Source organism: Salmo salar, chromosome 09 (assembly GCF_965601325.2).
Source record: "Salmo salar chromosome 09, fSalSal1, whole genome shotgun sequence".
In the NCBI taxonomy this organism is placed as follows: domain Eukaryota; kingdom Metazoa; phylum Chordata; class Actinopteri; order Salmoniformes; family Salmonidae; genus Salmo; species Salmo salar.
The window spans coordinates 160,164,551-160,191,088 of record NC_138299.1 but is presented as its reverse complement, the minus strand read 5'-3'; the positions used below and the strand labels follow the sequence as shown (position 1 = coordinate 160,191,088).

Sequence of the window (26,538 nt, the reverse complement as noted above, 5' to 3'; positions counted from 1 at the left end):
CGATTGAGTTGTGAGACTCTGCTGTAGAGCTCATCACTCCCCCTAACTGGGAGGGGGCCAGAGACAATTAATCGATGCCGACACATCTTTCTAGCTGATTTACACGCTGAAGCTATGTTGCGCTTGGTGACCTCTGACTGTTTCATCCTAACATCGTTGGTGCCGACGTGGATAACAATATCTCTATACTCTCTACACTCGCCAGTTTTAGCTTTAGCCAGCACCGTCTTTAGATTAGCCTTAACGTCGGTAGCCCTGCCCCCTGGTAAACAGTGTATGATCGCTGGATGATTAGTTTTAAGTCTAATACTGCGGGTAATGGAGTCGCCAATGACTAGGGTTTTCAATTTGTCAGAGCTAATGGTGGGAGCCGTCGGCGTCTCAGACCCCACAACGGGAGGAGTAGAGACCAGAGAAGTCTCGGCCTCCGACTCCGACTCGCTTAATGGGGAGAACCGGTTGAAAGTTTCTGTCGGCTGAATAAGCGACACCGGTTGAGCATTCCTACAGCGTTTCCCTCCAGAAGCCATGAGAAAGATGTCCGGCTGCGGGGACCGTGCGAGGGGGTTTATACTAACGTTACTATCTGTACTTACTGGTGGCACAGACGCTGTTTCATCCTTTCCTACACTGAAATTACCCTTGCCTAACGATCGCGTCTGAAGCTGGGCTTGCAGCACAGCTATCCTTGCCGTAAGGCGATCGTTCTCCTGTATATTATAAGTACAACGACTGCAATTAGAAGGCATCATGTTAATGTTACTTAGCTTCGGCTGTTTGAAGTCCTGACGAACCATGTCCAGATAAAACCTCCGGGGATGAATGAAAAAAGTTGAGTGAGGGAAAAAGTAAAAATATACGGTAATGAAAAAGTAAAAAACCGTCAGGTATCAAAGTAAGATCGGCAACAAAAACGCACAGCAGCGTAAACAAGTCTGCAAGTTGTGACCGGAAACAGGTAATGAGCTTTGAGGGCACTATGGTGTTGAACGCTGAGCTGTAGTCAATGAATAGCATTCTTACGTAAGTGATCCTTTTATCCTTTTGTCCATGTGGGAAAGGGCAGTGTGGAGTGCAATAGAGATTGCAACATCTGTGGATCTGTTTTAGCGGTATGCAAATTGGAGTGGATCTAGGGTTTCTGGGATAATGGTGTTAATGTGAGCCATTACCTGCCTTTCAAAGCACTTCATGGCTACAGACGTGAGTGCTACGGGTCTGTAGTCATTTAGGAAGGTTACCTTAGTGTTCTTGGGCACAGGGACTATGGTGGTCTATCCACATCAACGGGACAGTAGTGGAGAAGGTGGAAAGTTAAGTTCCTCGGCGTACACATCACGGACAGACTGAAATGGTCCACCTACACAGACAGTGTGGTGAAAACGGCGCAACAGCGCCTCTTCAACCTTAGGAGGCTGGAGAAATTTGGCTTGTCACCTAAAACCCTCACAAACTTTTATAGATGCACAATTGAGAGCATTGAGAGGATCCTGTTGGGCTGTATCAAATCAAAACAAATGTTATTTGTCACATAGACATGGTTAGCAGATGTTAATGTGAGTGTAGCGAAATGCTTGTGCTTCTAGTTCCGACAGTGCAATAATATCTAACAGGTAATCTAACAATCCCCAACAACGACCCAATACACACAAATCTAAAGGGGTGAATGAGAATATGTACATGTAAGTATATGGATGTGTGATGGCCGAGCGGCATAGGCAAGGTGCAATAGATGGTATAAAATACAGTATATACATGTGATATGAGTAAGGTAAGATATATAAACATTATTTAAGGGGCATTATTTAGAGTGGCATTGTATGAAGTGACTAGTGATCCATTTATTAAAGTGGGCAGTGATTGGGTCTCAATGTAGGCAGCAGCCTCTCTGAGTTAGTGATGGCTGTTTAACAGTCTGATGGCCTTGAGAAAGAAGCTGTTTTTCAGTCTCTCGGTCCCAGCTTTGATGCACCTGTACTGACCTCTCCTTCTGGATGGTAGCGGTGTGAACAGGCAGTGGCTCGGGTGGTTGATGTCCTTCATCACCATCATTAAGTTTGCTGACGACACAACACAAAACGATGAGACAGCCTATAGGGAGGAGGTCAGAAACCTGGCAGTGTGGTGCCAGGACAACAACCTCTCCCTCAACATGTGAGCAAGACAAAGGATCTGATCGTGGACTACAGGAAAAGGAGGGCCGAACAGGCCCCCATTCACATCAACAGGGCTGAAGTGGAGCGGGGAGAGATTTTCAAGTTCCTTGATGTCCACATCACCAACAAACTATCATGGTCCAAACACACCAAGACAGTTATGAACACACCTTTTCCACCTCAGGAGACTGAAAAGATTTGGCATGGGTCCTCAGATCCTCAATAAGTTCTACAGCTGCACCATCGAGAGCATCCTGACTGGTTGCATCACCGCCTGGTATGGCAGCTGCTCGGCATCCGACCGTAAGGAGCTACAGAGGGTAGTGCGTACGGCCCAGTACATCACTGGAGCAGGGCTTCCTGACATCCAGGACCTATATCCTAGGCGGTGTCAGAGGAAAGCCCCAAAAAATTGTCAAAGACTTCAGTCACTCAAGTCATGGACTGTTCTCTCTGCTACCACACAGCAAGATTAACAGCTTCTACCCCCAAGCCATAAGACTGTTGAGCAACATTTGTTTTTACACTGCTGCTACTCACTGTTTATTATCTTTGCATAGTCACTTTAACCCTACCCTGCACATTGACTCGGTACCGGTACCCCCTGTATATATCCTTGATATTGTTATTTTATTGTGTTACTTAAAAAAATTAAAAAAATTAACATTTTTGTTTATTTGGTGAGTATTTTATTAACTCTATTTCTTGAACTGCATTGTTGGTTAAGGGCTTGTAAGTAAGCATTTCACGATAAGGTCTTCACCTGTTGTATTCGCCACATGTGACTAATAAAGTTTGATTTGATACAGTGAACTTAGGTGCATACAGTACACTCTGGTAGATTGTATGAACAAAAACCGATGTTGCAATTTGCATTACAAATGTTGCTATTTGCATTACAAATGTTGCTATTTGCATTTAAAAAGGAAAAAGGAGTCACACACTCTAGGAGCTTCGATGCTATTTCCTTTTAGCAACACATTAAATCCTTTTGAAGTAATACATTATTTAATGTTGCATTTAAAAAATATATATATTTGTTGTAATTTTCCTCGGCTGAAATGTGAAGTTATGAAATATTTTCCACAGAGCCTTTTCAGTACAGTTCTAAAGTGACATGACATTTCCATTTCATTTCCATGCTCCAGGCAAGAATACCACCTAGACCAGGTAAGGTTCAATCAATCAATCCAATTTATTTATATAGCCCTTCTTACATCAGCTGATGTCACAAAGTGCTGTACAGAAACCCAGCCTAAAACCCCAAACAGCAAGCAATGCAGGTGTAGAAGCACGGTGGCTAGGAAAAGCTCCCTAGAAAGGCCAGAACCTAGGAAGAAACCTAGAGAGGAACCAGGCTATGAGGGGTGGCCAGTCCTCTTCTGGCTGTGCCGGGTGGAGATTATAACAGAACATGTCCAAGATGTTCAAATGTTCATAAATGACCAGCAGGGTTAAATAATAATAATCACAGTGGTTGTAGAGGGTGCAACAAGTCAGCACCTCAGGAGTAAATGTCAGTTGCCTTTTCATAGCTTTTGAAGTACATCACATTACAAGTGTGATAGCTCCACGTATTCTAGGCCAGGTATGAAAATATGGGTCCAGCCCATTCCCCATTCCCAGCTCTGTCTCTTACCGTGTATAACCTGTTTAACCAGCCCCTCTAACGAGCCCCTCCCATGGTTCTGAGTCTCTATAAGACTAGCCGTCCAGCAGCGACCGTTTCCTGCTCTCTCTGACTCGCCTCTCCTCCGTCTCTCTATCTGTCTGTCTGTGGATCTCTGAGTGACAGCCATCATGTTCGTTGCTCCACCTGGCTACCAGCCCGTCTACAATCCTGTGAGTAGCATGTCTCCTTGTCTAGCGTATACAGATATCATAGATATTGTCTGAATCTACCATTCTTCATTTACTTCACTTTTAAACTTTTACTCTACGTACCCTGTTGGGATATAAACTCCCTTAATGTGGGGAATAGTGGTTCTGGTACCGGGTTCCAATTAACATTTTAGCTTATATATATCAATCTGTGGACCCCCGTACATCGAAATGGATTGCATTTAGAGATAGCCCTAGTTCTCATGACCTCGGGAGTATGGGGGTGCATTCAAGACAACTGGGAACTTGGAGATAAACGAGGTCAAATCATGACGTCAGTGATCTTCAGGTCGGAAAGTCGGAGCTCTAGAAAGATGCTCGAGTTTCCGATTTGGAATTCCGAGTTGGATGAAAGTTTTTTTCTCTCCATAGTTTCCAGTTGTCTTGAATGCGTCATATATCGCTTTCGCCTGTGTGACTATGGCTGTGAAATCTGACTCTGGGATGTCCCACCTACCATTTAATTCACTCGTCCTGCTCTCTATCAGCTCCCTGGCTGAACGCTACGTCATAGCCATCGATAAAAGCACGACCCTTGTGATTAGGGAGGAAGAGGCAAAATGAGAGGGTTTACTCCGCCACAAAATCTATCCCCGTTAAGCAGATCATTATCAAATTATTAAACAAGTGAGGAGTCTTTTTTTGTACGGCAGAACAATGAGAGAGTGTCGAATTTAGTCAAAGATAAAAAAAATAAATAATGAATTGCTATATTGATATGTGAGGCGTTATTTGATCCTAATTGAAGTTTGGTAATGCTTAGGTTGTTAGGAGTTTACCATCTAGTAGTTAAATAGATAAATGAACCCTCACAAAAGGCATTCTCTCCTTAACACTCATACACCGTACACACACACAGACACTACACACACGCACACACAAACACACACACTCTCTTCTGACAGCAATAAGAGGAAGTGTCACCACAAATATAGAGAGAGGGAGAGAAACAACCTCACAGCAGATTAAAACATGCATAAATAATGATTTATCTGGACAGTGTGTGTGTCCTATTATTCTCCACCTGATATAAGTGTGATGCACATGACATCCTGGCAACTTTGAGAAGAAAAAACTAAAATATATATATATTAGAATTGTCACTGTTGAAATTCGAGACGTCGATGCATATTCATGAGGCTGGCATAGAATCCATCTCTTCATTGGATACAGGCCATTGACATCAACATTGCTCATCAAATATTTAAAAAATTAAATTAAAATTAAAAAAGTCTTAAAATAGCGAGATGTATCCATCAATCCAAAGAGAGGAACAGGCGGGAGCTTGACAGCCCGCCGTTCCGCTCTGTCGACAACGAATCCCATTGTTACTGTCACGACCGTCGTATGAATAATTGGACCATGGCGCAGCGTGAGTAGACTTCAACATTTTAATGATAGTGAAACTTCCCAAAACAACAAAGATATAACGATCGTGAAATACATAGCGCACATAGGCACTCATACAAAAACAATATCCCACATAGCAGGTGGGAGAAAGGACACACTAAGTATGATCCCCAATTAGAGGTAACGATATTCAGCTGCCTCTAATTGGGAACCATACACACACACCAACATAGAAACACAATAGCTAGAAACCGCCCTAGTCACGCCCTGACCTAAAACACAATGGAGAACCCAGAGGGCTCTCTATGGTCAGGGCGTGACAGTTACGGCAGAGACTTAAGCATCTCATCATGATATCCAGTATCTCTGCACCCATCGGTGCCCCAGAGCGAGACGTCTCAGTGGCAAATTCTTTCTGGTTATTGCGGGGCGAGCGGGGAGGGGACAATAAGTAGACCAGAGCCAGCTGTTCCCTCTCTGGCATGAGCATGCCAGATATTATGGCGGAACCATGAGCTTAATGCGGAAAAGCATGATAAGTCGACTATCTTCATTTAAAATCTACCATCTTTGATCTTAGTGCCGCAGGAGCGAGTAGTTTCTATGCTCTAGCAACATTCAGCGATCGATTTATAGTTTAGAAAAGGAAATGTAAAATAATTCATTGATTTAAAAAAATAAAAAAAAAACACTTTCTGTTTGCCATAGATGGATATCTATATGAGATGAAAAGTCAGTTCCTAATAAGTTCAGGAAGCCAAGCTAGAGCCCTGTACGGTGTTACGAAGGGTAGGGGCTAGCCCAATAATGTACATAAACATGTTGGTTATGCATCTTGTTGACATTCATCCAAGGACATCTTGACTTTCATTACAGCCTCGCTGTAGAATCATTTTCTCATGAAATAATGTGAGAGAAAAAAACATTCCTGTAAACGCCACCTGCTACAAGCAGAATAAAGTTATGGTTAAACTAGAAATGTGACGAATCTGTTTTGATAGGAGATCAGAGTAATCCTCACTGATGAATGTGTGAATTATCTTGTCATGTTTTTGGCTAAGCGCAGTGGAACATCGTTGAAGGCATGAACTGGCAGAACAGGTTATGTAGTGTCGTCGTCATAATAACAAGGAAAACCGCAGTAACTGTGGTCAAAACATGTTGGAACAAAGCCAGAGTGCAGAAATCATATTTGTACTTGACCTTGTGTACTCAAAAGTTACTACACTTTAGCTATTTAATTTATAATCATCTTTTATCAGAAAGGTGAGATTTTAATATTTTTGGCAGTATAAGCATTACTATGTGTTGTTTATGGCCCTCTCATGATAAATCATTACTTTTGGGGAGTCTGTTTAGGCAGAAATCTACATTTTGACATTACATCTAACAGGAAAAGTTCCCAGACTGCCTTGCATCTCTACTTGTCTATAGTTGTTATTACTTCCCAGACTGCCTTGCATCTATAATTGTGTATAGTTGTTAAATGGTTATTATTTCCCAGACTGCATTGCATCTATAATTGTGTATAGTTGTTAAATGGTTATTACTTCCCAGACTGCCTTGCATCTATAACTGTGTATAGTTGTTAAATGGTTATTATTTCCCAGACTGCATTGCATCTATACTTGTGTATAGTTGTTAAACGGTTATAACTGTGTGTTCTGTGCAGAGTATCCCCTATGTGGGGCCGATCTACGGCGGGCTGAGATCAGGGATGTCTGTATACATCCAGGGAGTCATCCCTCACGAGATCACCAGGTGAGAAACACAGCCTCTGAGGATTGGAGGTATGCTACACATGATCAAATTGTAACGTTTGGGCGACAACAAGGGAATTTGTTTACACATTCTTAAATTGTGTTTATGTTCCTTATTATTTTATGTAAATTAGCTTTCGATTACAAAAAAAATGACATAGAATTGCATCAATGGTCGATGTGTTTATCACGTTTTAGGGGAAGACCCAGATGCAGACAGTGTCGAAGTAACAAAAGTTTATTACTACAACAGGGGGCAGGCAAAATGACAGGTCAAGGACAGGCAGAGGTCAGTAATCCAGATCACAGTCAAAAGGTGCAGAACGGCATGCAGGCTAAGGGTCAGGGCAGGCAGAATGGTCAAACCCAGGAAAACTAGAAAAAAGGAACTATAGAAAAAGACAATGAGCAAAAGGGGGAAAAACGCTGGTAGGCTTGACGGACAAAACGAACTGGGAACAGACAAACAGAGAACACAGGTATAAATACACTGGGGATAATGGGGAAGATGGGCGACACCTGGAAGGGGGGTGGGGGGGGTGGGGGGTGGAGAGAGATAAGCACAAAGACAGGTGAAACAGATCAGGGTGTGACACAGTGTTGAGTTCAGTACAGAAGATGAAGCTGTGTATTTCATATCAGTTATGTTAGAACAGTTATTGTTTGCTCTAAGAAGCACAATGTGACCTGGACAATAAGATCCCACGGGCTTGGAGTGGTATATAACGGGGGCGTTCCATGAGAAGAGTACATTTTGCGTCCCTACGATATGTTCAGTAGAAATTGTGCACCAATATTGAAGCCTGTTATACTAAAGAAAATGTCAGACCACAGCCAGTCATATCAGCTATGTTAGAAAAGTTATTACCTGGACAAAAAGAGCCTGGTGTGGTAGTAATTCCTTTTCTGACCACGTATCGGTAACCAGGAAAATACTTTATAAACACAGCATTGTTGAATACTAGTTTCTGATTGGCTAGACGAGCATTCTAGAAGGGGCATTAATTAAGCAATAATGAGAGCACATGTGTTATGACGTTTTTATACAACGGCTGGGTCTAATCCTGAATGCTGATTGGTTAAAACCGCATTCAGGCCGTTGTCTATTTCACAAGTTACCACGGGCTAAATATATGATGTTGAAATGCCTATTTACTCTGTTCCATCTGACTGCTGCAATCCACTGTCTCATCAGCCCAGCCAGGCAATTTATAAACTTGATCTCATCTATAAAAAGCATCTAGACATTATCTACCATTTCTTTTAGACTAACATTTAGTTTTCAACAGCGGAGATTTGAATAAATCTTGGTGTCTGTCTCTCTGACATTTACCCCCCAAAAAATTTATATTGAAATTGGATCTCCAGCTATCCAATGGTAATGAGCGTGTCGGGAGTCAGGACGAGACAGACTGGTTGGCAGCTTTTCTCAGCCTGTCAAAATCATGAATCAGCATCATTTTTTATGGATATATACACTACCTGTCAAAAGTTTAAGAATACCTACTCATTCAAGGGTTTTTCTTAATTTTTTTTACTATTTTCTACAATGTAGAATAATAGTGAAGACATCAAAACTATAAAATAACAAATATGGAATCATGTAGTAACCAAAAAAAGTGTTCAACAAATCAAAAAAAATAATTTTTTGAGATTCTTCAAAATAGCCACGCTTTGCCTTGATGACAGCTTTTGCACACTCTTGACAATCTCTCAACCAGGTTGTCACCTGGAATGCATTTCAATTAACATGTATAAGCGGGATAAATGCTTCCAGTCTGTATACTACCTTGGAAAAATGTACTCGGCTCTGCCTCGTCCTGCTGAATCGTCCTTTATTTCCAAAGTAATGAAAAGAGTGTTGCCGTTTATCCCTTACATAACTAGGGCTCTGGAGTTCTGTCTGGTCAGCTCAAATGGTGACAAAAACCTCCAGACCCTACCGGTGTTACTTGTTGTCCGTTTTGTTCATTCGTTGTCCTCTCTAACACCCCCTATAGTTTCAACATGAACTTGCAGTGTGGAGAATCTGAGGGCAGTGATATCGGCTTTCACTTCAGCCCTCGCTTCGACAACTGGGACAAGGTGGTGTTCAACAGCTGCCAGGAAGGGGAATGGGGTTCAGAGGAGGAGATCCACAACATGCCTTTTAGCAAGGGAGACGCCTTCGAGATGGTTATCATCATTAAGCAGGAGGGTTACCAGGTCAGATATAGAGATACTGTATAGATATATATACTTTATAGATACTGTATAGATAGAGATACTGTATATATATATATATATATACTTTATAGATACTATATAGGTATTGATGTAGATACTGTGTAGATATAGATATAGATACTGTATAGATATAAATATAGATACTGTGTAGATATAGTGATAGATACTGTATAGATATAGTGATAGATACTGTATAGATATAGTGATAGATACTGTGTAGATATAGATTGTGTTTAGATATAGATACTGTATAGATATAGTGATAGATACTGTATAGATATAGTGATAGATACTGTGTAGATATAGATTGTGTTTAGATATAGATACTGTATAGATATAGTGATAGATACTGTATAGATATAGTGATAGATACTGTATAGATAGTCATAGATACTGTATAGATATAGTGATAGAGACTGTATAGATATAGTAATAGATACTGTATAGATATAGATACTGTATAGCTATAGATACTGTGTAGATATAGTGATAGATACTGTGTAGATATAGATACTGTGTAGATATAGATACTGTATAGATATAGTGATAGATACTGTATAGATATAGTGATAGATACTGTGTAGATATAGATTGTGTTTAGATATAGATACTGTATAGATATAGATACTGTATAGATATAGTGATAGATACTGTATAGATATAGTGATAGATACTGTGTAGATATAGTGATAGATACTGTATAGATATAGTGATAGATACTGTATAGATATAGTGATAGATACTGTGTAGATATAGATTGTGTTTAGATATAGATACTGTATAGATATAGTGATAGATACTGTGTAGATATAGATTGTGTTTAGATATAGATACTGTATAGATATAGATACTGTATAGATATAGTAATAGATACTGTGTAGATATAGTGATAGATACTGTATAGATATAGATTGTGTTTAGATATAGATACTGTATAGATATAGATTGTGTTTAGATATAGATACTGTATAGATATTGTGATAGATACTATATAGATATAGTGATAGATACTGTATAGATATAGTAATAGATACTGTATAGATATAGTGATAGATACTGTATAGATCTAGTGATAGATACTATATAGATACTGTATAGATATAGTGATAGATACTGTATAGATATAGTGATAGATACTGTATAGATATAGTGATAGATACTGTGCAGATATAGATTGTGTTTAGATATAGATACTGTATAGATATAGTAATAGATACTGTATAGATATAGTGATAGATACTGTATAGATATAGTGATAGATACTGTATAGATATAGTGATAGATACTGTGTAGATATAGATTGTGTTTAGATATAGATACTGTATATATATAGTAATAGATACTGTATAGATATAGTAATAGATACTGTGTAGATATAGATTGTGTTTAGATATAGATACAGTATAGATATAGTGATAGATACTGTATAGATATAGTAATAGATACTTTATATATATAGTAATAGATACTGTATAGATAGAGATAGATACTGTATAGATATAGTGATAGATACTGTATAGATATAGTGATAGATACTGTGTAGATATTGTGATAGATACTGTGTAGATATTGTGATAGATACTGTGTAGATATTGTGATAGATACTGTGTAGATATAGTGATAGATACTGTATAGATATAGTGATAGATACTGTATAGATATAGTGATAGATACTGTATAGATATAGTAATAGATACTGTATAGATATAGTAATAGATACTGTATAGATATAGTGATAGATACTGTGTAGATATTGTGATAGATACTGTGTAGATATAGTGATAGATACTGTGTAGATATTGTGATAGATACTGTGTAGATATAGTGATAGATACTGTATATATATAGTGATAGATACTGTGTAGATATAGTAATAGATACTGTATAGATATAGTGATATATTCTGTATAGACATAGTAATAGATACTATATAGATATAGTAATAGATACTCTATATATATATTGATAGATACTGTGTAGATATGGCGATAGATACTGTATAGATATAGTGATAGATACTGTGTAGATATGGCGATAGATACTGTATAGATATAGTGATAGATACTGTGTAGATATAGTGATAGATACTGTATAGATATAGTAATAGATACTGTATAGATATAGTAATAGATACTGTGTAGATATTGTGATAGATACTGTATAGATATAGTAATAGATACTGTATAGATATAGTGATAGATACTGTGTAGATATGGCGATAGATACTGTATAGATATAGTAATAGATACTGTATAGATATAGATATACAGTGGATTCGGAAAGTATTCAGACCCCTTAACTTTTTCCACATGTTGTTACGTTACAGCCTTATTAAAAAAAAAAATCCTTATCAATCTACAAACAATACCCCATAATGACAAAGCAAAAACAGGTTTTTAGAAAGGGTCTGAATACTTATGTACTCTAAAAAGAGTCTTGGTGGTTCCAAACTTCTTCCATTTAAGAATAATGGAGGCCACTGTGTTCTTGGGGATCTTCAATGCTGCAGAAATGTTTTGGTACCCTTCCCCAGATCTGTGCCTCAACACAATGCTGTCTCGGAGCTCTACGGACAATTCCTTTGACCTCATGACTTGGTTTTTGCTCTGACATGCACTGTCAACTGTGGGACCTTACACACATATACATATATATATATATATATATATATATATATGTATGTATGTATGTATGTATGTATGTACACTATATAGATACTATATAGATACTATATAGAGATAGATACGGTATAGTGATAGATACTTTTGATGCTGTATCACATCCGGCCGTGATTGGGAGTCACATAGGGCGGTGTACAATTGACCCAGCGTCGTCCGTGTTTGGCCGGGGTAGGCCGTCATTGTAAATAAGAATTTGCTCTTAACTGACATGCATATTTAAATAAAGTTTAAATAATACATATTTTTTATAAAAAATGTAATATAGATACTGTATAGATATTGATACTTTAAATATATAAATACTGTATACATATAGATACTCTATAGACACTATATATACTGTATAGATACTATAGATACTGTATAAATATAGATAATGTATAGAGAAAAATATTGATACTATGTGTATATTTACTGTATACATAGATAATGTATAGAGATAGATACAGTGTATATTTACTGTATATATATATATATATATATATATAGATAGATAATGTATAGAGATAGATACTGAGTGACCATGTAGTTAATCTGAAACATTCTTACGAGAGTTTTAAAACTAGATGTATTTTGTTTTGCCTGTATTAAGCACAAGTTTTACATTTAAATTCCTGCATAGCTAAAAAATCTGACTGTAGTTTTGACACAGACAGATCAACAGTCAGGGCGATAGCATACATAATACTATCATCCAAATATAGGATGAAGTTTACCATTTTTAACACACTGACCAATTTTGTTTGTATAAATTGTGAAAAGAACAGCTCCCAAAATCAACGTCTGTGGTACACATTTATATACAGTACTTCAAGAAATTCGTCCATCACGATGGCCTGAGTTCTGTCACTAAGATAATCCTGAAACCATGAACAGGCCTCAGAGCTCAGGCCTATCGAGGACAACTTATTCAATAAAATAGCATGATCAACAGTATCAATCTTTTGACAAGTCCACAAACAAACACAACACATTTAATTTAGTGTCTAAACGTTTGACAAGATCATTAACAAGTAAAGTGGTTGCTGTAATAGTTGCTGTAAAGGCCCAGGCCTAAACCTTGATTGATTTCCATTCAAAAAACATTTCTCAGATACTATATCTGAGAAAGAGATATATATATATATATATATATATTATTCTATTGTACTATTATTCTACAATGTAGAAAATAGTAAAAAATAATACTAACCCTTGAATGAGTAGGTGTGTACAAACTTTTGACTGGTACTGTATATAGATCAGTATATATATATATATATATATTCACTGATGTAACGGCCGTCGTAGGAAGTTGACCAAGGTGCAGCGGGTTGAGTCCTCAGACGGCGAACAGACGACGAACAGACGACGAACAGACGACGAACAGACGACGAACAGACGACGAACAGACGACGAACAGACGACGTAGCTACACACAGCTATGCAATAACAACCTCCCACAATTCCCATAACAAACACACCCCTATACATAGGACCTTCAATCAGAGGCAACGAGGAACAGCTGCCTCCAATTGAAGGCCCCAATCCCAATTAACTAAACATAGAAATAGATAGACTAGACTGAACATAGAAATACACTAACATAGAACATAGACCAAAACTCCGGAATACTCTAAACAAACACCCCTCTACATAAACAATTATATCAACAACCCCGAACCACATAAAACAAACACACACCCTGCCACGTCCTGACCAAACTACAATAACAAATAACCCCTTTTACTGGTCAGGACGTGACAACTGATCTATATACAGTAGGTGTGTGAGTATATACTGATCTATATACAGTACCAGTCAAAAGTTTGTACACACCCACTCATTCAAGGGTTATTATTATATATGATTATTTTACTATTTTCTACATTGTAGAATAATAGTGAAGACATCAAACTATGAAATAACACATATGCAATCATGAAGTAACCAAAAAAGTATATTGTATATTTGAGATTCTTCAAAGTAGCCACCATTTGCCTTGATGACAGCTTGAATACTCTTGACATTCTCTCAACCAGCTTCACCTGGAATGTTTTTCCAACAGTCTTGAAGGAGTTCCCACATATGCTGAGCACTTTTGGCTGCTTTTCCTTCACTCTGCGGTCCAACTCATCCCAAACCATCTCAATTGGGTTGAGGTCAGGTGATTGTGGAGGCCAGGTCATCTGATGCAGCACTCCATCACTCTCTTTCTTGGTAAATAGCTATTAAACAGCCTGGAGGTGTGTTGGGTCATTGTCCTGTTGAAAAACAAATAATAGTCCCGCCAAGCGCAAACCAGATGTGATGGTGTATCTCTGCAGAATGCTGTGGTAACCATGCTGGTTAAGTGTGCCTTGAATTATAAATAAACCACTGACAGTGTCACCAGCAAAGCACCCCCACACCATCACACCTCCTCCTCCATGCTTCACGGTGGGAACCACCCATTCGGAGATCATCCGTTCACCTACACTGCATCTCACAAAGAATCGGCGGTTAGAACTGACTGACCTTCATGTCTTAACGTATGAATTGTATGAAATGTATGCATTCACTACTGTAAGTCGCTCTGGATAAGAGCGTCTGCTAAATGACTAAAATGTAAAATGTTAACGTAATGATGGACTGTCGTTTCTCTTTGCTTATTTGAGCTGTTCTTGCCATAATATGGACTTGGTTTTTTACCAAATAGGGCTATCTTCTGTAAACCACCCCTACCTTGTCACAACACAACTGACTGTCTCAAACGCATTAATAAGGAAAGAAATTAGACAAATGTACTTTTAACAAGGCACATCTGTTAATTGAAATGCATTCCAGATGACTACCTCATGAAGCTGGTTGAGAGAATGCCAATAGTGTGCAAAGCTGTCATCAAGGCAAAGGGTGGCTACATTGAAGAATCTCAAATATAATATATATTTTGATTTGTTTAACACTTTTTTGGTTACTACATGATTCCAGTTGTGTTATTTAATAGTTTTGATGTCTTCACTATTATTCTACAATGTAAAAAAAACTTGAATGAGTAGTGGTACCCACGTTTCACTTGTACTATACAGTTTATATATATATATATATAAACTGTATATATATATATATATATAAACTGTATATATAACGATCTAGAATCAACTAAGAGGGATACTATGTATATACTATGTCAGATATAGCTGTAGATATTCTGTATATACTGTATAGATACTCTGTATATACTGTATAGATATAGCTATAGATACTCTGTATATACTGTGTATATATATATAGCTATGGATACTCTGTATATACTGTATAGATATCACTGTAGAAACTCTGTATAGATTTAGCTGTATAGCTATAGATACTCTGTATATACCGTATAGATATAGCTATGGATACTCTGTATATACTGTATAGCTATGGCTGTAGATACTCTGTATATACTGTATAGATACTCTGTATATTCTGTATAGATATAGATACTCTGTATATACTGTATAGCTGTAGATACTCTGTATATTCTGTATAGATATAGCTGTAGATACTCTGTATATACTGTATAGATATAGCAATAGATACTCTGTATATACTGTATAGATATAGCTGTAGATACTTTGTATATACTGTATAGATATAGCTATAGATACTCTGTAAATACTGTATAGATATAGCAATAGATACTCTGTATATACTGTATAGATATAGCAATAGATACTCTGTATATACTGTATAGATATAGCAATAGATACTCTGTATATTCTGTATAGATATAGCAATAGATACTCTGTATATACTGTATAGATATAGCAATAGATACTCTGTATATACTGTATAGATATAGCTGTAGATACTCTGTATATACTGTATAGATATAGCAATAGATACTCTGTATATACTGTATAGATATAGATACTCTGTATATACTGTATAGATATAGATACTCTGTATATTCTGTATAGATATAGCAATAGATACTCTGTATATACCGTATAGATATAGATACTCTGTATATACTGTATAGATATAGATACTCTGTATATACTGTATAGATATAGATGTAGATACTCTGTATATACTGTATAGATACTCTGTATATACTGTATAGATACTCTGTATATACTGTATAGATATAGCTATGGATACTCTGTATATACTGTATAGATATAGTTGTAGATTGTCTATATGGATAACTGCATGTCTGTGTGGATGACTGCATGTCTGTGTGGATAACTGCATGTCTGTGTGGATGACTGCATATCTGTGTGGATAACTGCATGTCTGTGTGGATGACTGCATGTCTGTGTGGATGACTGCATGTCTGTGTGGATGACTGCATGTCTGTGTGGATGACTGCATGTCTGTGTGGATGACTGCATGTCTGTGTGGATGACTGCATGTCTGTGTGGATGACCGCATGTCTGTGTGGATAACTGCATGTCTGTGTGGATAACTGCATGTCTGTGTGGATGACTGCATGTCTGTGTGGATAACTGCATGTCTGTGTGGATGACCGCATCTCTGTGTGGATGACTGCATGTCTGTGTGGATAACTGCATGTCTGTGTGGATGACTGCATGTCTGTGTGGATGACTGCATGTCTGTGTGGATGACTGCATGTCTGTGTGGATGACTGCATGTCTGTGTGGATGACTGCATGTCTGTGTGGATGACTGCATGTCTGTGTGGATGACTGCATGTCTGTGTGGATGACCGCATGTCTGTGTGGATAACTGCATGTCTGTGTGGATAACTGCATGTCTGTGTGGATGACTGCATGTCTGTGTGGATGACTGCATGTCTGTATGGATAACCGCATGTCTGTGTGGATGACTGCATGTCTGTGTGGATAACCGCATGTCTGTGTGGATGACCGCATCTCTGTGTGGATAACTGCATGTCTGTGTGGATGACCGCATCTCTGTGTGGATAACTGCATGTCTGTGTGGATGACCGCATCTCTGTGTGGATGACTGCATGTCTGTGTGGATGACTGCATGTCTGTATGGATGACTGCATGTCTGTGTGGATAACTCCATGTCTGTGTGGATGACTGCATGTCTGTGTGGATGACTGCATGTCTGTGTGGATGTACAATTATTTTTCAACTCAGTAACTTCTCTCTGCCCCATAACACACTGTGTAGGTTTGCGGAGAATAGTTTGTACCGTGTAATTTCCTCTCCGATGCCAATAGGCTGGCCTTCGTAATGTCGTTCGTTCGGCCGTGCACTGCCAAAGTCATAGTAAAACGCTTCGTATGCTATTTTGTGGGGGTCCCTGATGAATTTGCTATCACAAAAGCGGTCTCTGGCCCTGAAAACTTTGAGAATCTCTGCTGTATAATTCTAGACCATAGTTGTGTATGGGTTAGGGTTAGACCATAGTTGTGTATGGGTTAGGGTTAGATTAGTTGTGTATGGGTTAGGGTTAGACCATAGTTGTGTGTGGGTTAGGGTTGGACCATAGTTGTGTGTGGGTTAGGGTTAGACCATAGTTGTGTATGGGTTAGGGTTAGACCATAGTTGTGTATGGGTTAGGGTTAGACCATAGTTGTGTATGGGTTAGCGTTAGATTAGTTGTGTATGGGTTAGGGTTAGACCATAGTTGTGTATGGGTTAGGGTTAGACCATAGTTGTGTATGGGTTAGGGTTAGACCATAGTTGTGTATGGGTTAGGGTTAGACCATAGTTGTGTATGGTTTAGGGTTAGACCATAGTTGTGTATGGGTTAGGGTTAGACCATAGTTGTGTATGGGTTAGGGTTAGACCATAGTTGTGTATGGGTTAGGGTTAGACCATAGTTGTGTATGGGTTAGGGTTAGACCATAGTTGTGTATGGGTTAGGGTTAGACCATAGTTGTGTATGGGTTAGGGTTAGACCATAGTTGTGTATGGGTTAGGGTTAGACCATAGTTGTTTATGGGTTAGTGTTAGACCATAGTTGTGTATGGGTTAGGGTTAGACCATAGTTGTGTATGGGTTAGGGTTAGATTAGTTGTGTATGGGTTAGGGTTAGACCATAGTTGTGTATGGGTTAGGGTTAGATTAGTTGTATACGGGTTAGGGTTAGACCATAGTTGTGTATGGGTTAGGGTTAGATTAGTTGTGTATGGGTTAGGGTTAGACCATAGTTGTGTATGGGTTAGGGTTAGACCATAGTTGTGTATGGGTTAGGGTTAGACCATAGTTGTGTACGGGTTAGGGTTAGACCATAGTTGTGTATGGGTTAGGGTTAGACCATAGTTGTGTATGGGTTAGGGTTAGACCATAGTTGTGTAGGGGTTAGGGTTAGACCATAGTTGTGTATGGGTTAGGGTTAGACCATAGTTGTGTACGGGTTAGGGTTAGACCATAGTTGTGTATGGGTTAGGGTTAGATTAGTTGTGTATGGGTTAGGGTTAGACCATAGTTGTGTATGGGTTAGGGTTAGATTAGTTGTATACGGGTTAGGGTTAGACCATAGTTGTGTACGGGTTAGGGTTAGACCATAGTTGTGTATGGGTTAGGGTTAGACCATAGTTGTGTATGGGTTAGGGTTAGACCATAGTTGTGTATGGGTTAGGGTTAGATTAGTTGTGTATGGGTTAGGGTTAGACCATAGTTGTGTATGGGTTAGGGTTAGACCATAGTTGTGTATGGGTTAGGGTTAGATTAGTTGTGTATGGGTTAGGGTTAGACCATAGTTGTGTATGGGTTAGGGTTAGACCATAGTTGTGTATGGGTTAGGGTTAGACCATAGTTGTGTACGGGTTAGGGTTAGACCATAGTTGTGTACGGGTTAGGGTTAGACCATAGTTGTGTATGGGTTAGGGTTAGACCATAGTTGTGTATGGGTTAGGGTAAGACCATAGTTGTGTATGGGTTAGGGTTAGACCATAGTTGTGTATGGGTTAGGGTTAGACCATAGTTGTGTAGGGGTTAGGGTTAGACCATAGTTGTGTATGGGTTAGGGTTAGACCATAGTTGTGTACGGGTTAGGGTTAGACCATAGTTGTGTATGGGTTAGGGTTAGATTAGTTGTGTATGGGTTAGGGTTAGACCATAGTTGTGTATGGGTTAGGGTTAGATTAGTTGTATACGGGTTAGGGTTAGACCATAGTTGTGTACGGGTTAGGGTTAGACCATAGTTGTGTATGGGTTAGGGTTAGACCATAGTTGTGTATGGGTTAGGGTTAGACCATAGTTGTGTATGGGTTAGGGTTAGATTAGTTGTGTATGGGTTAGGGTTAGACCATAGTTGTGTATGGGTTAGGGTTAGACCATAGTTGTGTATGGGTTAGGGTTAGACCATAGTTGTGTACGGGTTAGGGTTAGACCATAGTTGTGTACGGGTTAGGGTTAGACCATAGTTGTGTACGGGTTAGGGTTAGACCATAGTTGTGTATGGGTTAGGGTTAGACCATAGTTGTGTACGGGTTAGGGTTAGACCATATTTGTGTATGGGTTAGGGTTAGATTAGTTGTGTATGGGTTAGGGTTAGACCATAGTTGTGTATGGGTTAGGGTTAGACCATAGTTGTGTATGGGTTAGGGTTAGACCATAGTTGTGTATGGGTTAGGGTAGACCATAGTTGTGTATGGGTTAGGGTTAGACCATAGTTGTATATGAGTTAGGGTTAGACCATAGTTGTGTATGGGTTAGGGTTAGATTAGTTGTATACGGGTTAGGGTTAGACCATAGTTGTGTACGGGTTAGGGTTAGACCATAGTTGTGTATGGGTTAGGGTTAGACCATAGTTGTGTATGGGTTAGGGTTAGACCATAGTTGTGTATGGGTTAGGGTTAGACAATAGTTGTGATATGGGTTAGGGTTAGACCATAGTTGTGTATGGGTTAGGGTTAGACCATAGTTGTGTATGGGTTAGGGTTAGACCATAATTGTGTATGGGTTAGGGTTAGACCATAGTTGTGTATGGGTTAGGGTTAGACCATAGTTGTGTATGGGTTAGGGTTAGACCATAGTTGTGTATGGGTTAGGGTTAGACCATAGTTGTGTATGGGTTAGGGTTAGACCATAGTTGTGTATGGGTTAGGGTTAGACCATAGTTGTGTATGGGTTAGGGTTAGATTAGTTGTGTATGGGTTAGGGTTAGACCATAGTTGTGTATGGGTTAGGGTTAGACCATAGTTGTGTATGGGTTAGGGTTAGACCATAGTTGTGTATGGGTTAGGGTTAGATTAGTTGTGTATGGGTTAGGGTTAGACCATAGTTGTGTATGGGTTAGGGTTAGATTAGTTGTATACGGGTTAGGGTTAGACCATAGTTGTGTACGGGTTAGGGTTAGACCATAGTTGTGTACGGGTTAGGGTTAGACCATAGTTGTGTGTGGGTTAGGGTTAGACCATAGTTGTGTATGGGTTAGGGTTAGACCATAGTTGTGTATGGGTTAGGATTAGACCATAGTTGTGTATGGGTTAGCGTTAGATTAGTTGTGTATGGGTTAGGGTTAGACCATAGTTGTGTATGGGTTAGGGTTAGACCATAGTTGTGTATGGGTTAGGGTTAGACCATAGTTGTGTATGGGTTAGGGTTAGACCATAGTTGTGTATGGTTTAGGGTTAGACCATAGTTGTGTATGGGTTAGGGTTAGACCATAGTTGTGTATGGGTTAGGGTTAGACCATAGTTGTGTATGGGTTAGGGTTAGACCATAGTTGTGTATGGGTTAGGGTTAGATTAGTTGTGTATGGGTTAGGGTTAGACCATAGTTGTGTATGGGTTAGGGTTAGACCATAGTTGTGTATGGGTTAGGGTTAGACCATAGTTGTGTATGGGTTAGGGTTAGACCATAGTTGTGTATGGGTTAGGGTTAGATTAGTTGTGTATGGGTTAGGGTTAGACCATAGTTGTGTATGGGTTAGGGTTAGACCATAGTTGTGTACGGGTTAGGGTTAGACCATAGTTGTGTACGGGTTAGGGTTAGACCATAGTTGTGTACGGGTTAGGGTTAGACCATAGTTGTGTACGGGTTAGGGTTAGACCATAGTTGTGTATGGGTTAGGGTTAGACCATAGTTGTGTACGGGTTAGGGTTAGACCATAGTTGTGTATGGGTTAGGGTTAGATTAGTTGTGTATGGGTTAGGGTTAGACCATAGTTGTGTATGGGTTAGGGTTAGACCATAGTTGTGTATGGGTTAGGGTTAGACCATAGTTGTGTATGGGTTAGGGTAGACCATAGTTGTGTATGGGTTAGGGTTAGACCATAGTTGTATACGGGTTAGGGTTAGACCATAGTTGTGTACGGGTTAGGGTTAGACCATAGTGGTGTATGGGTTAGGGTTAGACCATAGTTGTGTATGGGTTAGGGTTAGACCATAGTTGTGTATGGGTTAGGGTTAGACCATAGTTGTGTATGGGTTAGGGTTAGACCATAGTTGTGTATGGGTTAGGGTTAGACCATAGTTGTGTATGGGTTAGGGTTAGACCATAGTTGTATATGGGTTAGGGTTAGACCATAGTTGTGTATGGGTTAGGGTTAGACCATAGTTGTGTATGGGTTAGGGTTAGACCATAATTGTGTATGGGTTAGGGTTAGACCATAGTTGTGTATGGGTTAGGGTTAGACCATAGTTGTGTATGGGTTAGGGTTAGACCATAGTTGTGTATGGGTTAGGGTTAGACCATAGTTGTGTATCGGTTAGGGTTAGACCATAGTTGTGTATGGGTTAGGGTTAGACCATAGTTGTGTATGGGTTAGGGTTAGATTAGTTGTGTATGGGTTAGGGTTAGACCATAGTTGTGTATGGGTTAGGGTTAGACCATAGTTGTGTATGGGTTAGGGTTAGACCATAGTTGTGTATGGGTTAGGGTTAGATTAGTTGTGTATGGGTTAGGGTTAGACCATAGTTGTGTATGGGTTAGGGTTAGATTAGTTGTATACAGGTTAGGGTTAGACCATAGTTGTGTACGGGTTAGGGTTAGACCATAGTTGTGTACGGGTTAGGGTTAGACCATAGTTGTGTGTGGGTTAGGGTTAGACCATAGTTGTGTATGGGTTAGGGTTAGACCATAGTTGTGTATGGGTTAGGGTTAGACCATAGTTGTGTATGGGTTAGCGTTAGATTAGTTGTGTATGGGTTAGGGTTAGACCATAGTTGTGTATGGGTTAGGGTTAGACCATAGTTGTGTATGGGTTAGGGTTAGATTAGTTGTGTATGGGTTAGGGTTAGACCATAGTTGTGTATGGGTTAGGGTTAGACCATAGTTGTGTACGGGTTAGGGTTAGACCATAGTTGTGTACGGGTTAGGGTTAGACCATAGTTGTGTATGGGTTAGGGTTAGACCATAGTTGTGTATGGGTTAGGGTTAGACCATAGTTGTGTAGGGGTTAGGGTTAGACCATAGTTGTGTATGGGTTAGGGTTAGACCATAGTTGTGTACGGGTTAGGGTTAGACCATAGTTGTGTATGGGTTAGGGTTAGATTAGTTGTGTATGGGTTAGGGTTAGACCATAGTTGTGTATGGGTTAGGGTTAGACCATAGTTGTGTACGGGTTAGGGTTAGACCATAGTTGTGTATGGGTTAGGGTTAGACCATAGTTGTGTATGGGTTAGGGTTAGACCATAGTTGTGTATGGGTTAGGGTTAGATTAGTTGTGTATGGGTTAGGGTTAGACCATAGTTGTGTATGGGTTAGGGTTAGACCATAGTTGTGTATGGGTTAGGCTTAGACCATAGTTGTGTATGGGTTAGGCTTAGACCATAGTTGTGTATGGGTTAGGGTTAGACCATAGTTGTGTATGGGTTAGGGTTAGACCATAGTTGTGTGTGGGTTAGGGTTAGACGATAGTTGTGTATGGGTTAGGGTTAGACCATAGTTGTGTATGGGTTAGGGTTAGATTAGTTGTGTATGGGTTAGGGTTAGACCATAGTTGTGTATGGGTTAGGGTTAGACCATAGTTGTGTATGGGTTAGGGTTAGACCATAGTTGTGTACGGGTTAGGGTTAGACCATAGTTGTGTATGGGTTAGGGTTAGACCATAGTTGTGTATGGGTTAGGGTTAGACCATAGTTGTGTAGGGGTTAGGGTTAGACCATAGTTGTGTATGGGTTAGGGTTAGACCATAGTTGTGTACGGGTTAGGGTTAGACCATAGTTGTGTATGGGTTAGGGTTAGATTAGTTGTGTATGGGTTAGGGTTAGATTAGTTGTGTATGGGTTAGGGTTAGACCATAGTTGTGTATGGGTTAGGGTTAGATTAGTTGTATACAGGTTAGGGTTAGACCATAGTTGTGTACGGGTTAGGGTTAGACCATAGTTGTGTACGGGTTAGGGTTAGACCATAGTTGTGTGTGGGTTAGGGTTAGACCATAGTTGTGTATGGGTTAGGGTTAGACCATAGTTGTGTATGGGTTAGGGTTAGACCATAGTTGTGTATGGGTTAGCGTTAGATTAGTTGTGTATGGGTTAGGGTTAGACCATAGTTGTGTATGGGTTAGGGTTAGACCATAGTTGTGTATGGGTTAGGGTTAGATTAGTTGTGTATGGGTTAGGGTTAGACCATAGTTGTGTATGGGTTAGGGTTAGACCATAGTTGTGTACGGGTTAGGGTTAGACCATAGTTGTGTACGGGTTAGGGTTAGACCATAGTTGTGTATGGGTTAGGGTTAGACCATAGTTGTGTATGGGTTAGGGTTAGACCATAGTTGTGTAGGGGTTAGGGTTAGACCATAGTTGTGTATGGGTTAGGGTTAGACCATAGTTGTGTACGGGTTAGGGTTAGACCATAGTTGTGTATGGGTTAGGGTTAGATTAGTTGTGTATGGGTTAGGGTTAGACCATAGTTGTGTATGGGTTAGGGTTAGACCATAGTTGTGTACGGGTTAGGGTTAGACCATAGTTGTGTATGGGTTAGGGTTAGACCATAGTTGTGTATGGGTTAGGGTTAGACCATAGTTGTGTATGGGTTAGGGTTAGATTAGTTGTGTATGGGTTAGGGTTAGACCATAGTTGTGTATGGGTTAGGGTTAGACCATAGTTGTGTATGGGTTAGGCTTAGACCATAGTTGTGTATGGGTTAGGCTTAGACCATAGTTGTGTATGGGTTAGGGTTAGACCATAGTTGTGTATGGGTTAGGGTTAGACCATAGTTGTGTGTGGGTTAGGGTTAGACGATAGTTGTGTATGGGTTAGGGTTAGACCATAGTTGTGTATGGGTTAGGGTTAGATTAGTTGTGTATGGGTTAGGGTTAGACCATAGTTGTGTATGGGTTAGGGTTAGACCATAGTTGTGTATGGGTTAGGGTTAGACCATAGTTGTGTACGGGTTAGGGTTAGACCATAGTTGTGTATGGGTTAGGGTTAGACCATAGTTGTGTATGGGTTAGGGTTAGACCATAGTTGTGTAGGGGTTAGGGTTAGACCATAGTTGTGTATGGGTTAGGGTTAGACCATAGTTGTGTACGGGTTAGGGTTAGACCATAGTTGTGTATGGGTTAGGGTTAGATTAGTTGTGTATGGGTTAGGGTTAGACCATAGTTGTGTATGGGTTAGGGTTAGATTAGTTGTATACGGGTTAGGGTTAGACCATAGTTGTGTACGGGTTAGGGTTAGACCATAGTTGTGTATGGGTTAGGGTTAGACCATAGTTGTGTATGGGTTAGGGTTAGACCATAGTTGTGTATGGGTTAGGGTTAGATTAGTTGTGTATGGGTTAGGGTTAGACCATAGTTGTGTACGGGTTAGGGTTAGACCATAGTTGTGTACGGGTTAGGGTTAGACCATAGTTGTGTACGGGTTAGGGTTAGACCATAGTTGTGTACGGGTTAGGGTTAGACCATAGTTGTGTATAGGTTAGGGTTAGACCATAGTTGTGTACGGGTTAGGGTTAGACCATAGTTGTGTATGGGTTAGGGTTAGATTAGTTGTGTATGGGTTAGGGTTAGACCATAGTTGTGTATGGGTTAGGGTTAGACCATAGTTGTGTATGGGTTAGGGTTAGACCATAGTTGTGTATGGGTTAGGGTTAGACCATAGTTGTATATGGGTTAGGGTTAGACCATAGTTGTGTATGGGTTAGGGTTAGATTAGTTGTATACGGGTTAGGGTTAGACCATAGTTGTGTATGGGTTAGGGTTAGACCATAGTTGTGTACGGGTTAGGGTTAGACCATAGTTGTGTATGGGTTAGGGTTAGATTAGTTTTGTGTGGGTTAGGGTTAGACCATAGTTGTGTATGGGTTAGGGTTAGACCATAGTTGTGTATGGGTTAGGGTTAGACCATAGTTGTGTATGGGTTAGGGTTAGACCATAGTTGTGTATGGGTTAGGGTTAGACCATAGTTGTATATGGGATAGGGTTAGACCATAGTTGTGTATGGGTTAGGGTTAGATTAGTTGTGTACGGGTTAGGGTTAGACCATAGTTGTGTATGGGTTAGGGTTAGACCATAGTTGTGTATGGGTTAGGGTTAGACCATAGTTGTGTATGGGTTAGGGTTAGACCATAGTTGTGTATGGGTTAGGGTTAGACCATAGTTGTATATGGGTTAGGGTTAGACCATAGTTGTGTATGGGTTAGGGTTAGACCATAGTTGTGTATGGGTTAGGGTTAGACCATAGTTGTGTATGGGTTAGGGTTAGACCATAGTTGTGTATGGGTTAGGGTTAGAACATAGTTGTGTATGGGTTAGGGTTAGACCATAGTTGTGTATGGGTTAGGGTTAGACCATAGTTGTGTATGGGTTAGGGTTAGACCATAGTTGTGTATGGGTTAGGGTTAGACCATAGTTGTGTATGGGTTAGGGTGAGATTAGTTGTGTATGGGTTAGGGTTAGACCATAGTTGTGTATGGGTTAGGGTTAGACCATAGTTGTGTATGGGTTAGGGTTAGACCATAGTTGTGTATGGGTTAGGGTTAGACCATAGTTGTGTATGGGTTAGGGTTAGACCATAGTTGTGTATGGGTTAGGGTTAGATTAGTTGTCTATGGGTTAGGGTTAGACCATAGTTGTGTATGGGTTAGGGTTAGACCATAGTTGTATATGGGTTAGGGTTAGACCATAGTTGTGTATGGGTTAGGGTTAGATTAGTTGTATACGGGTTAGGGTTAGACCATAGTTGTGTACGGGTTAGGGTTAGACCATAGTTGTGTACGGGTTAGGGTTAGACCATAGTTGTGTATGGGTTAGGGTTAGACCATAGTTGTGTATGGGTTAGGGTTAGACCATAGTTGTGTATGGGTTAGGGTTAGATTAGTTGTGTATGGGTTAGGGTTAGACCATAGTTGTGTATGGGTTAGGGTTAGACCATAGTTGTGTATGGGTTAGGGTTAGACCATAGTTGTGTACGGGTTAGGGTTAGACCATAGTTGTGTATGGGTTAGGGTTAGACCATAGTTGTGTATGGGTTAGGGTTAGACCATAGTTGTGTACGGGTTAGGGTTAGACCATAGTTGTGTATGGGTTAGGGTTAGATTAGTTGTGTATGGGTTAGGGTTAGACCATAGTTGTGTATGGGTTAGGGTCAGATTAGTTGTATACGGGTTAGGGTTAGACCATAGTTGTGTACGGGTTAGTGTTAGACCAT

The 26,538-nt window shown here is 39.8% G+C and overlaps 1 protein-coding gene across 2 annotated transcripts in view; it reads left to right on the top strand.

The window, feature by feature from the left end:
* Window positions 1-3,855: 3,855 nt before the first annotated feature.
* Window positions 3,856-26,538, top strand: part of leg4 (Galectin-4) — a 43,228-nt gene continuing 20,545 nt past the window's right edge. The window contains exons 1-3 of one of the 2 annotated variants that reach the window (XM_045723304.2): window positions 3,856-3,998; window positions 7,060-7,148; window positions 9,148-9,352. In XM_045723304.2, the coding sequence (XP_045579260.1) occupies window positions 3,957-3,998; window positions 7,060-7,148; window positions 9,148-9,352 (336 nt within the window). In that variant the 5' untranslated portion in view covers window positions 3,856-3,956. 2 annotated transcript variants of the gene reach the window in all.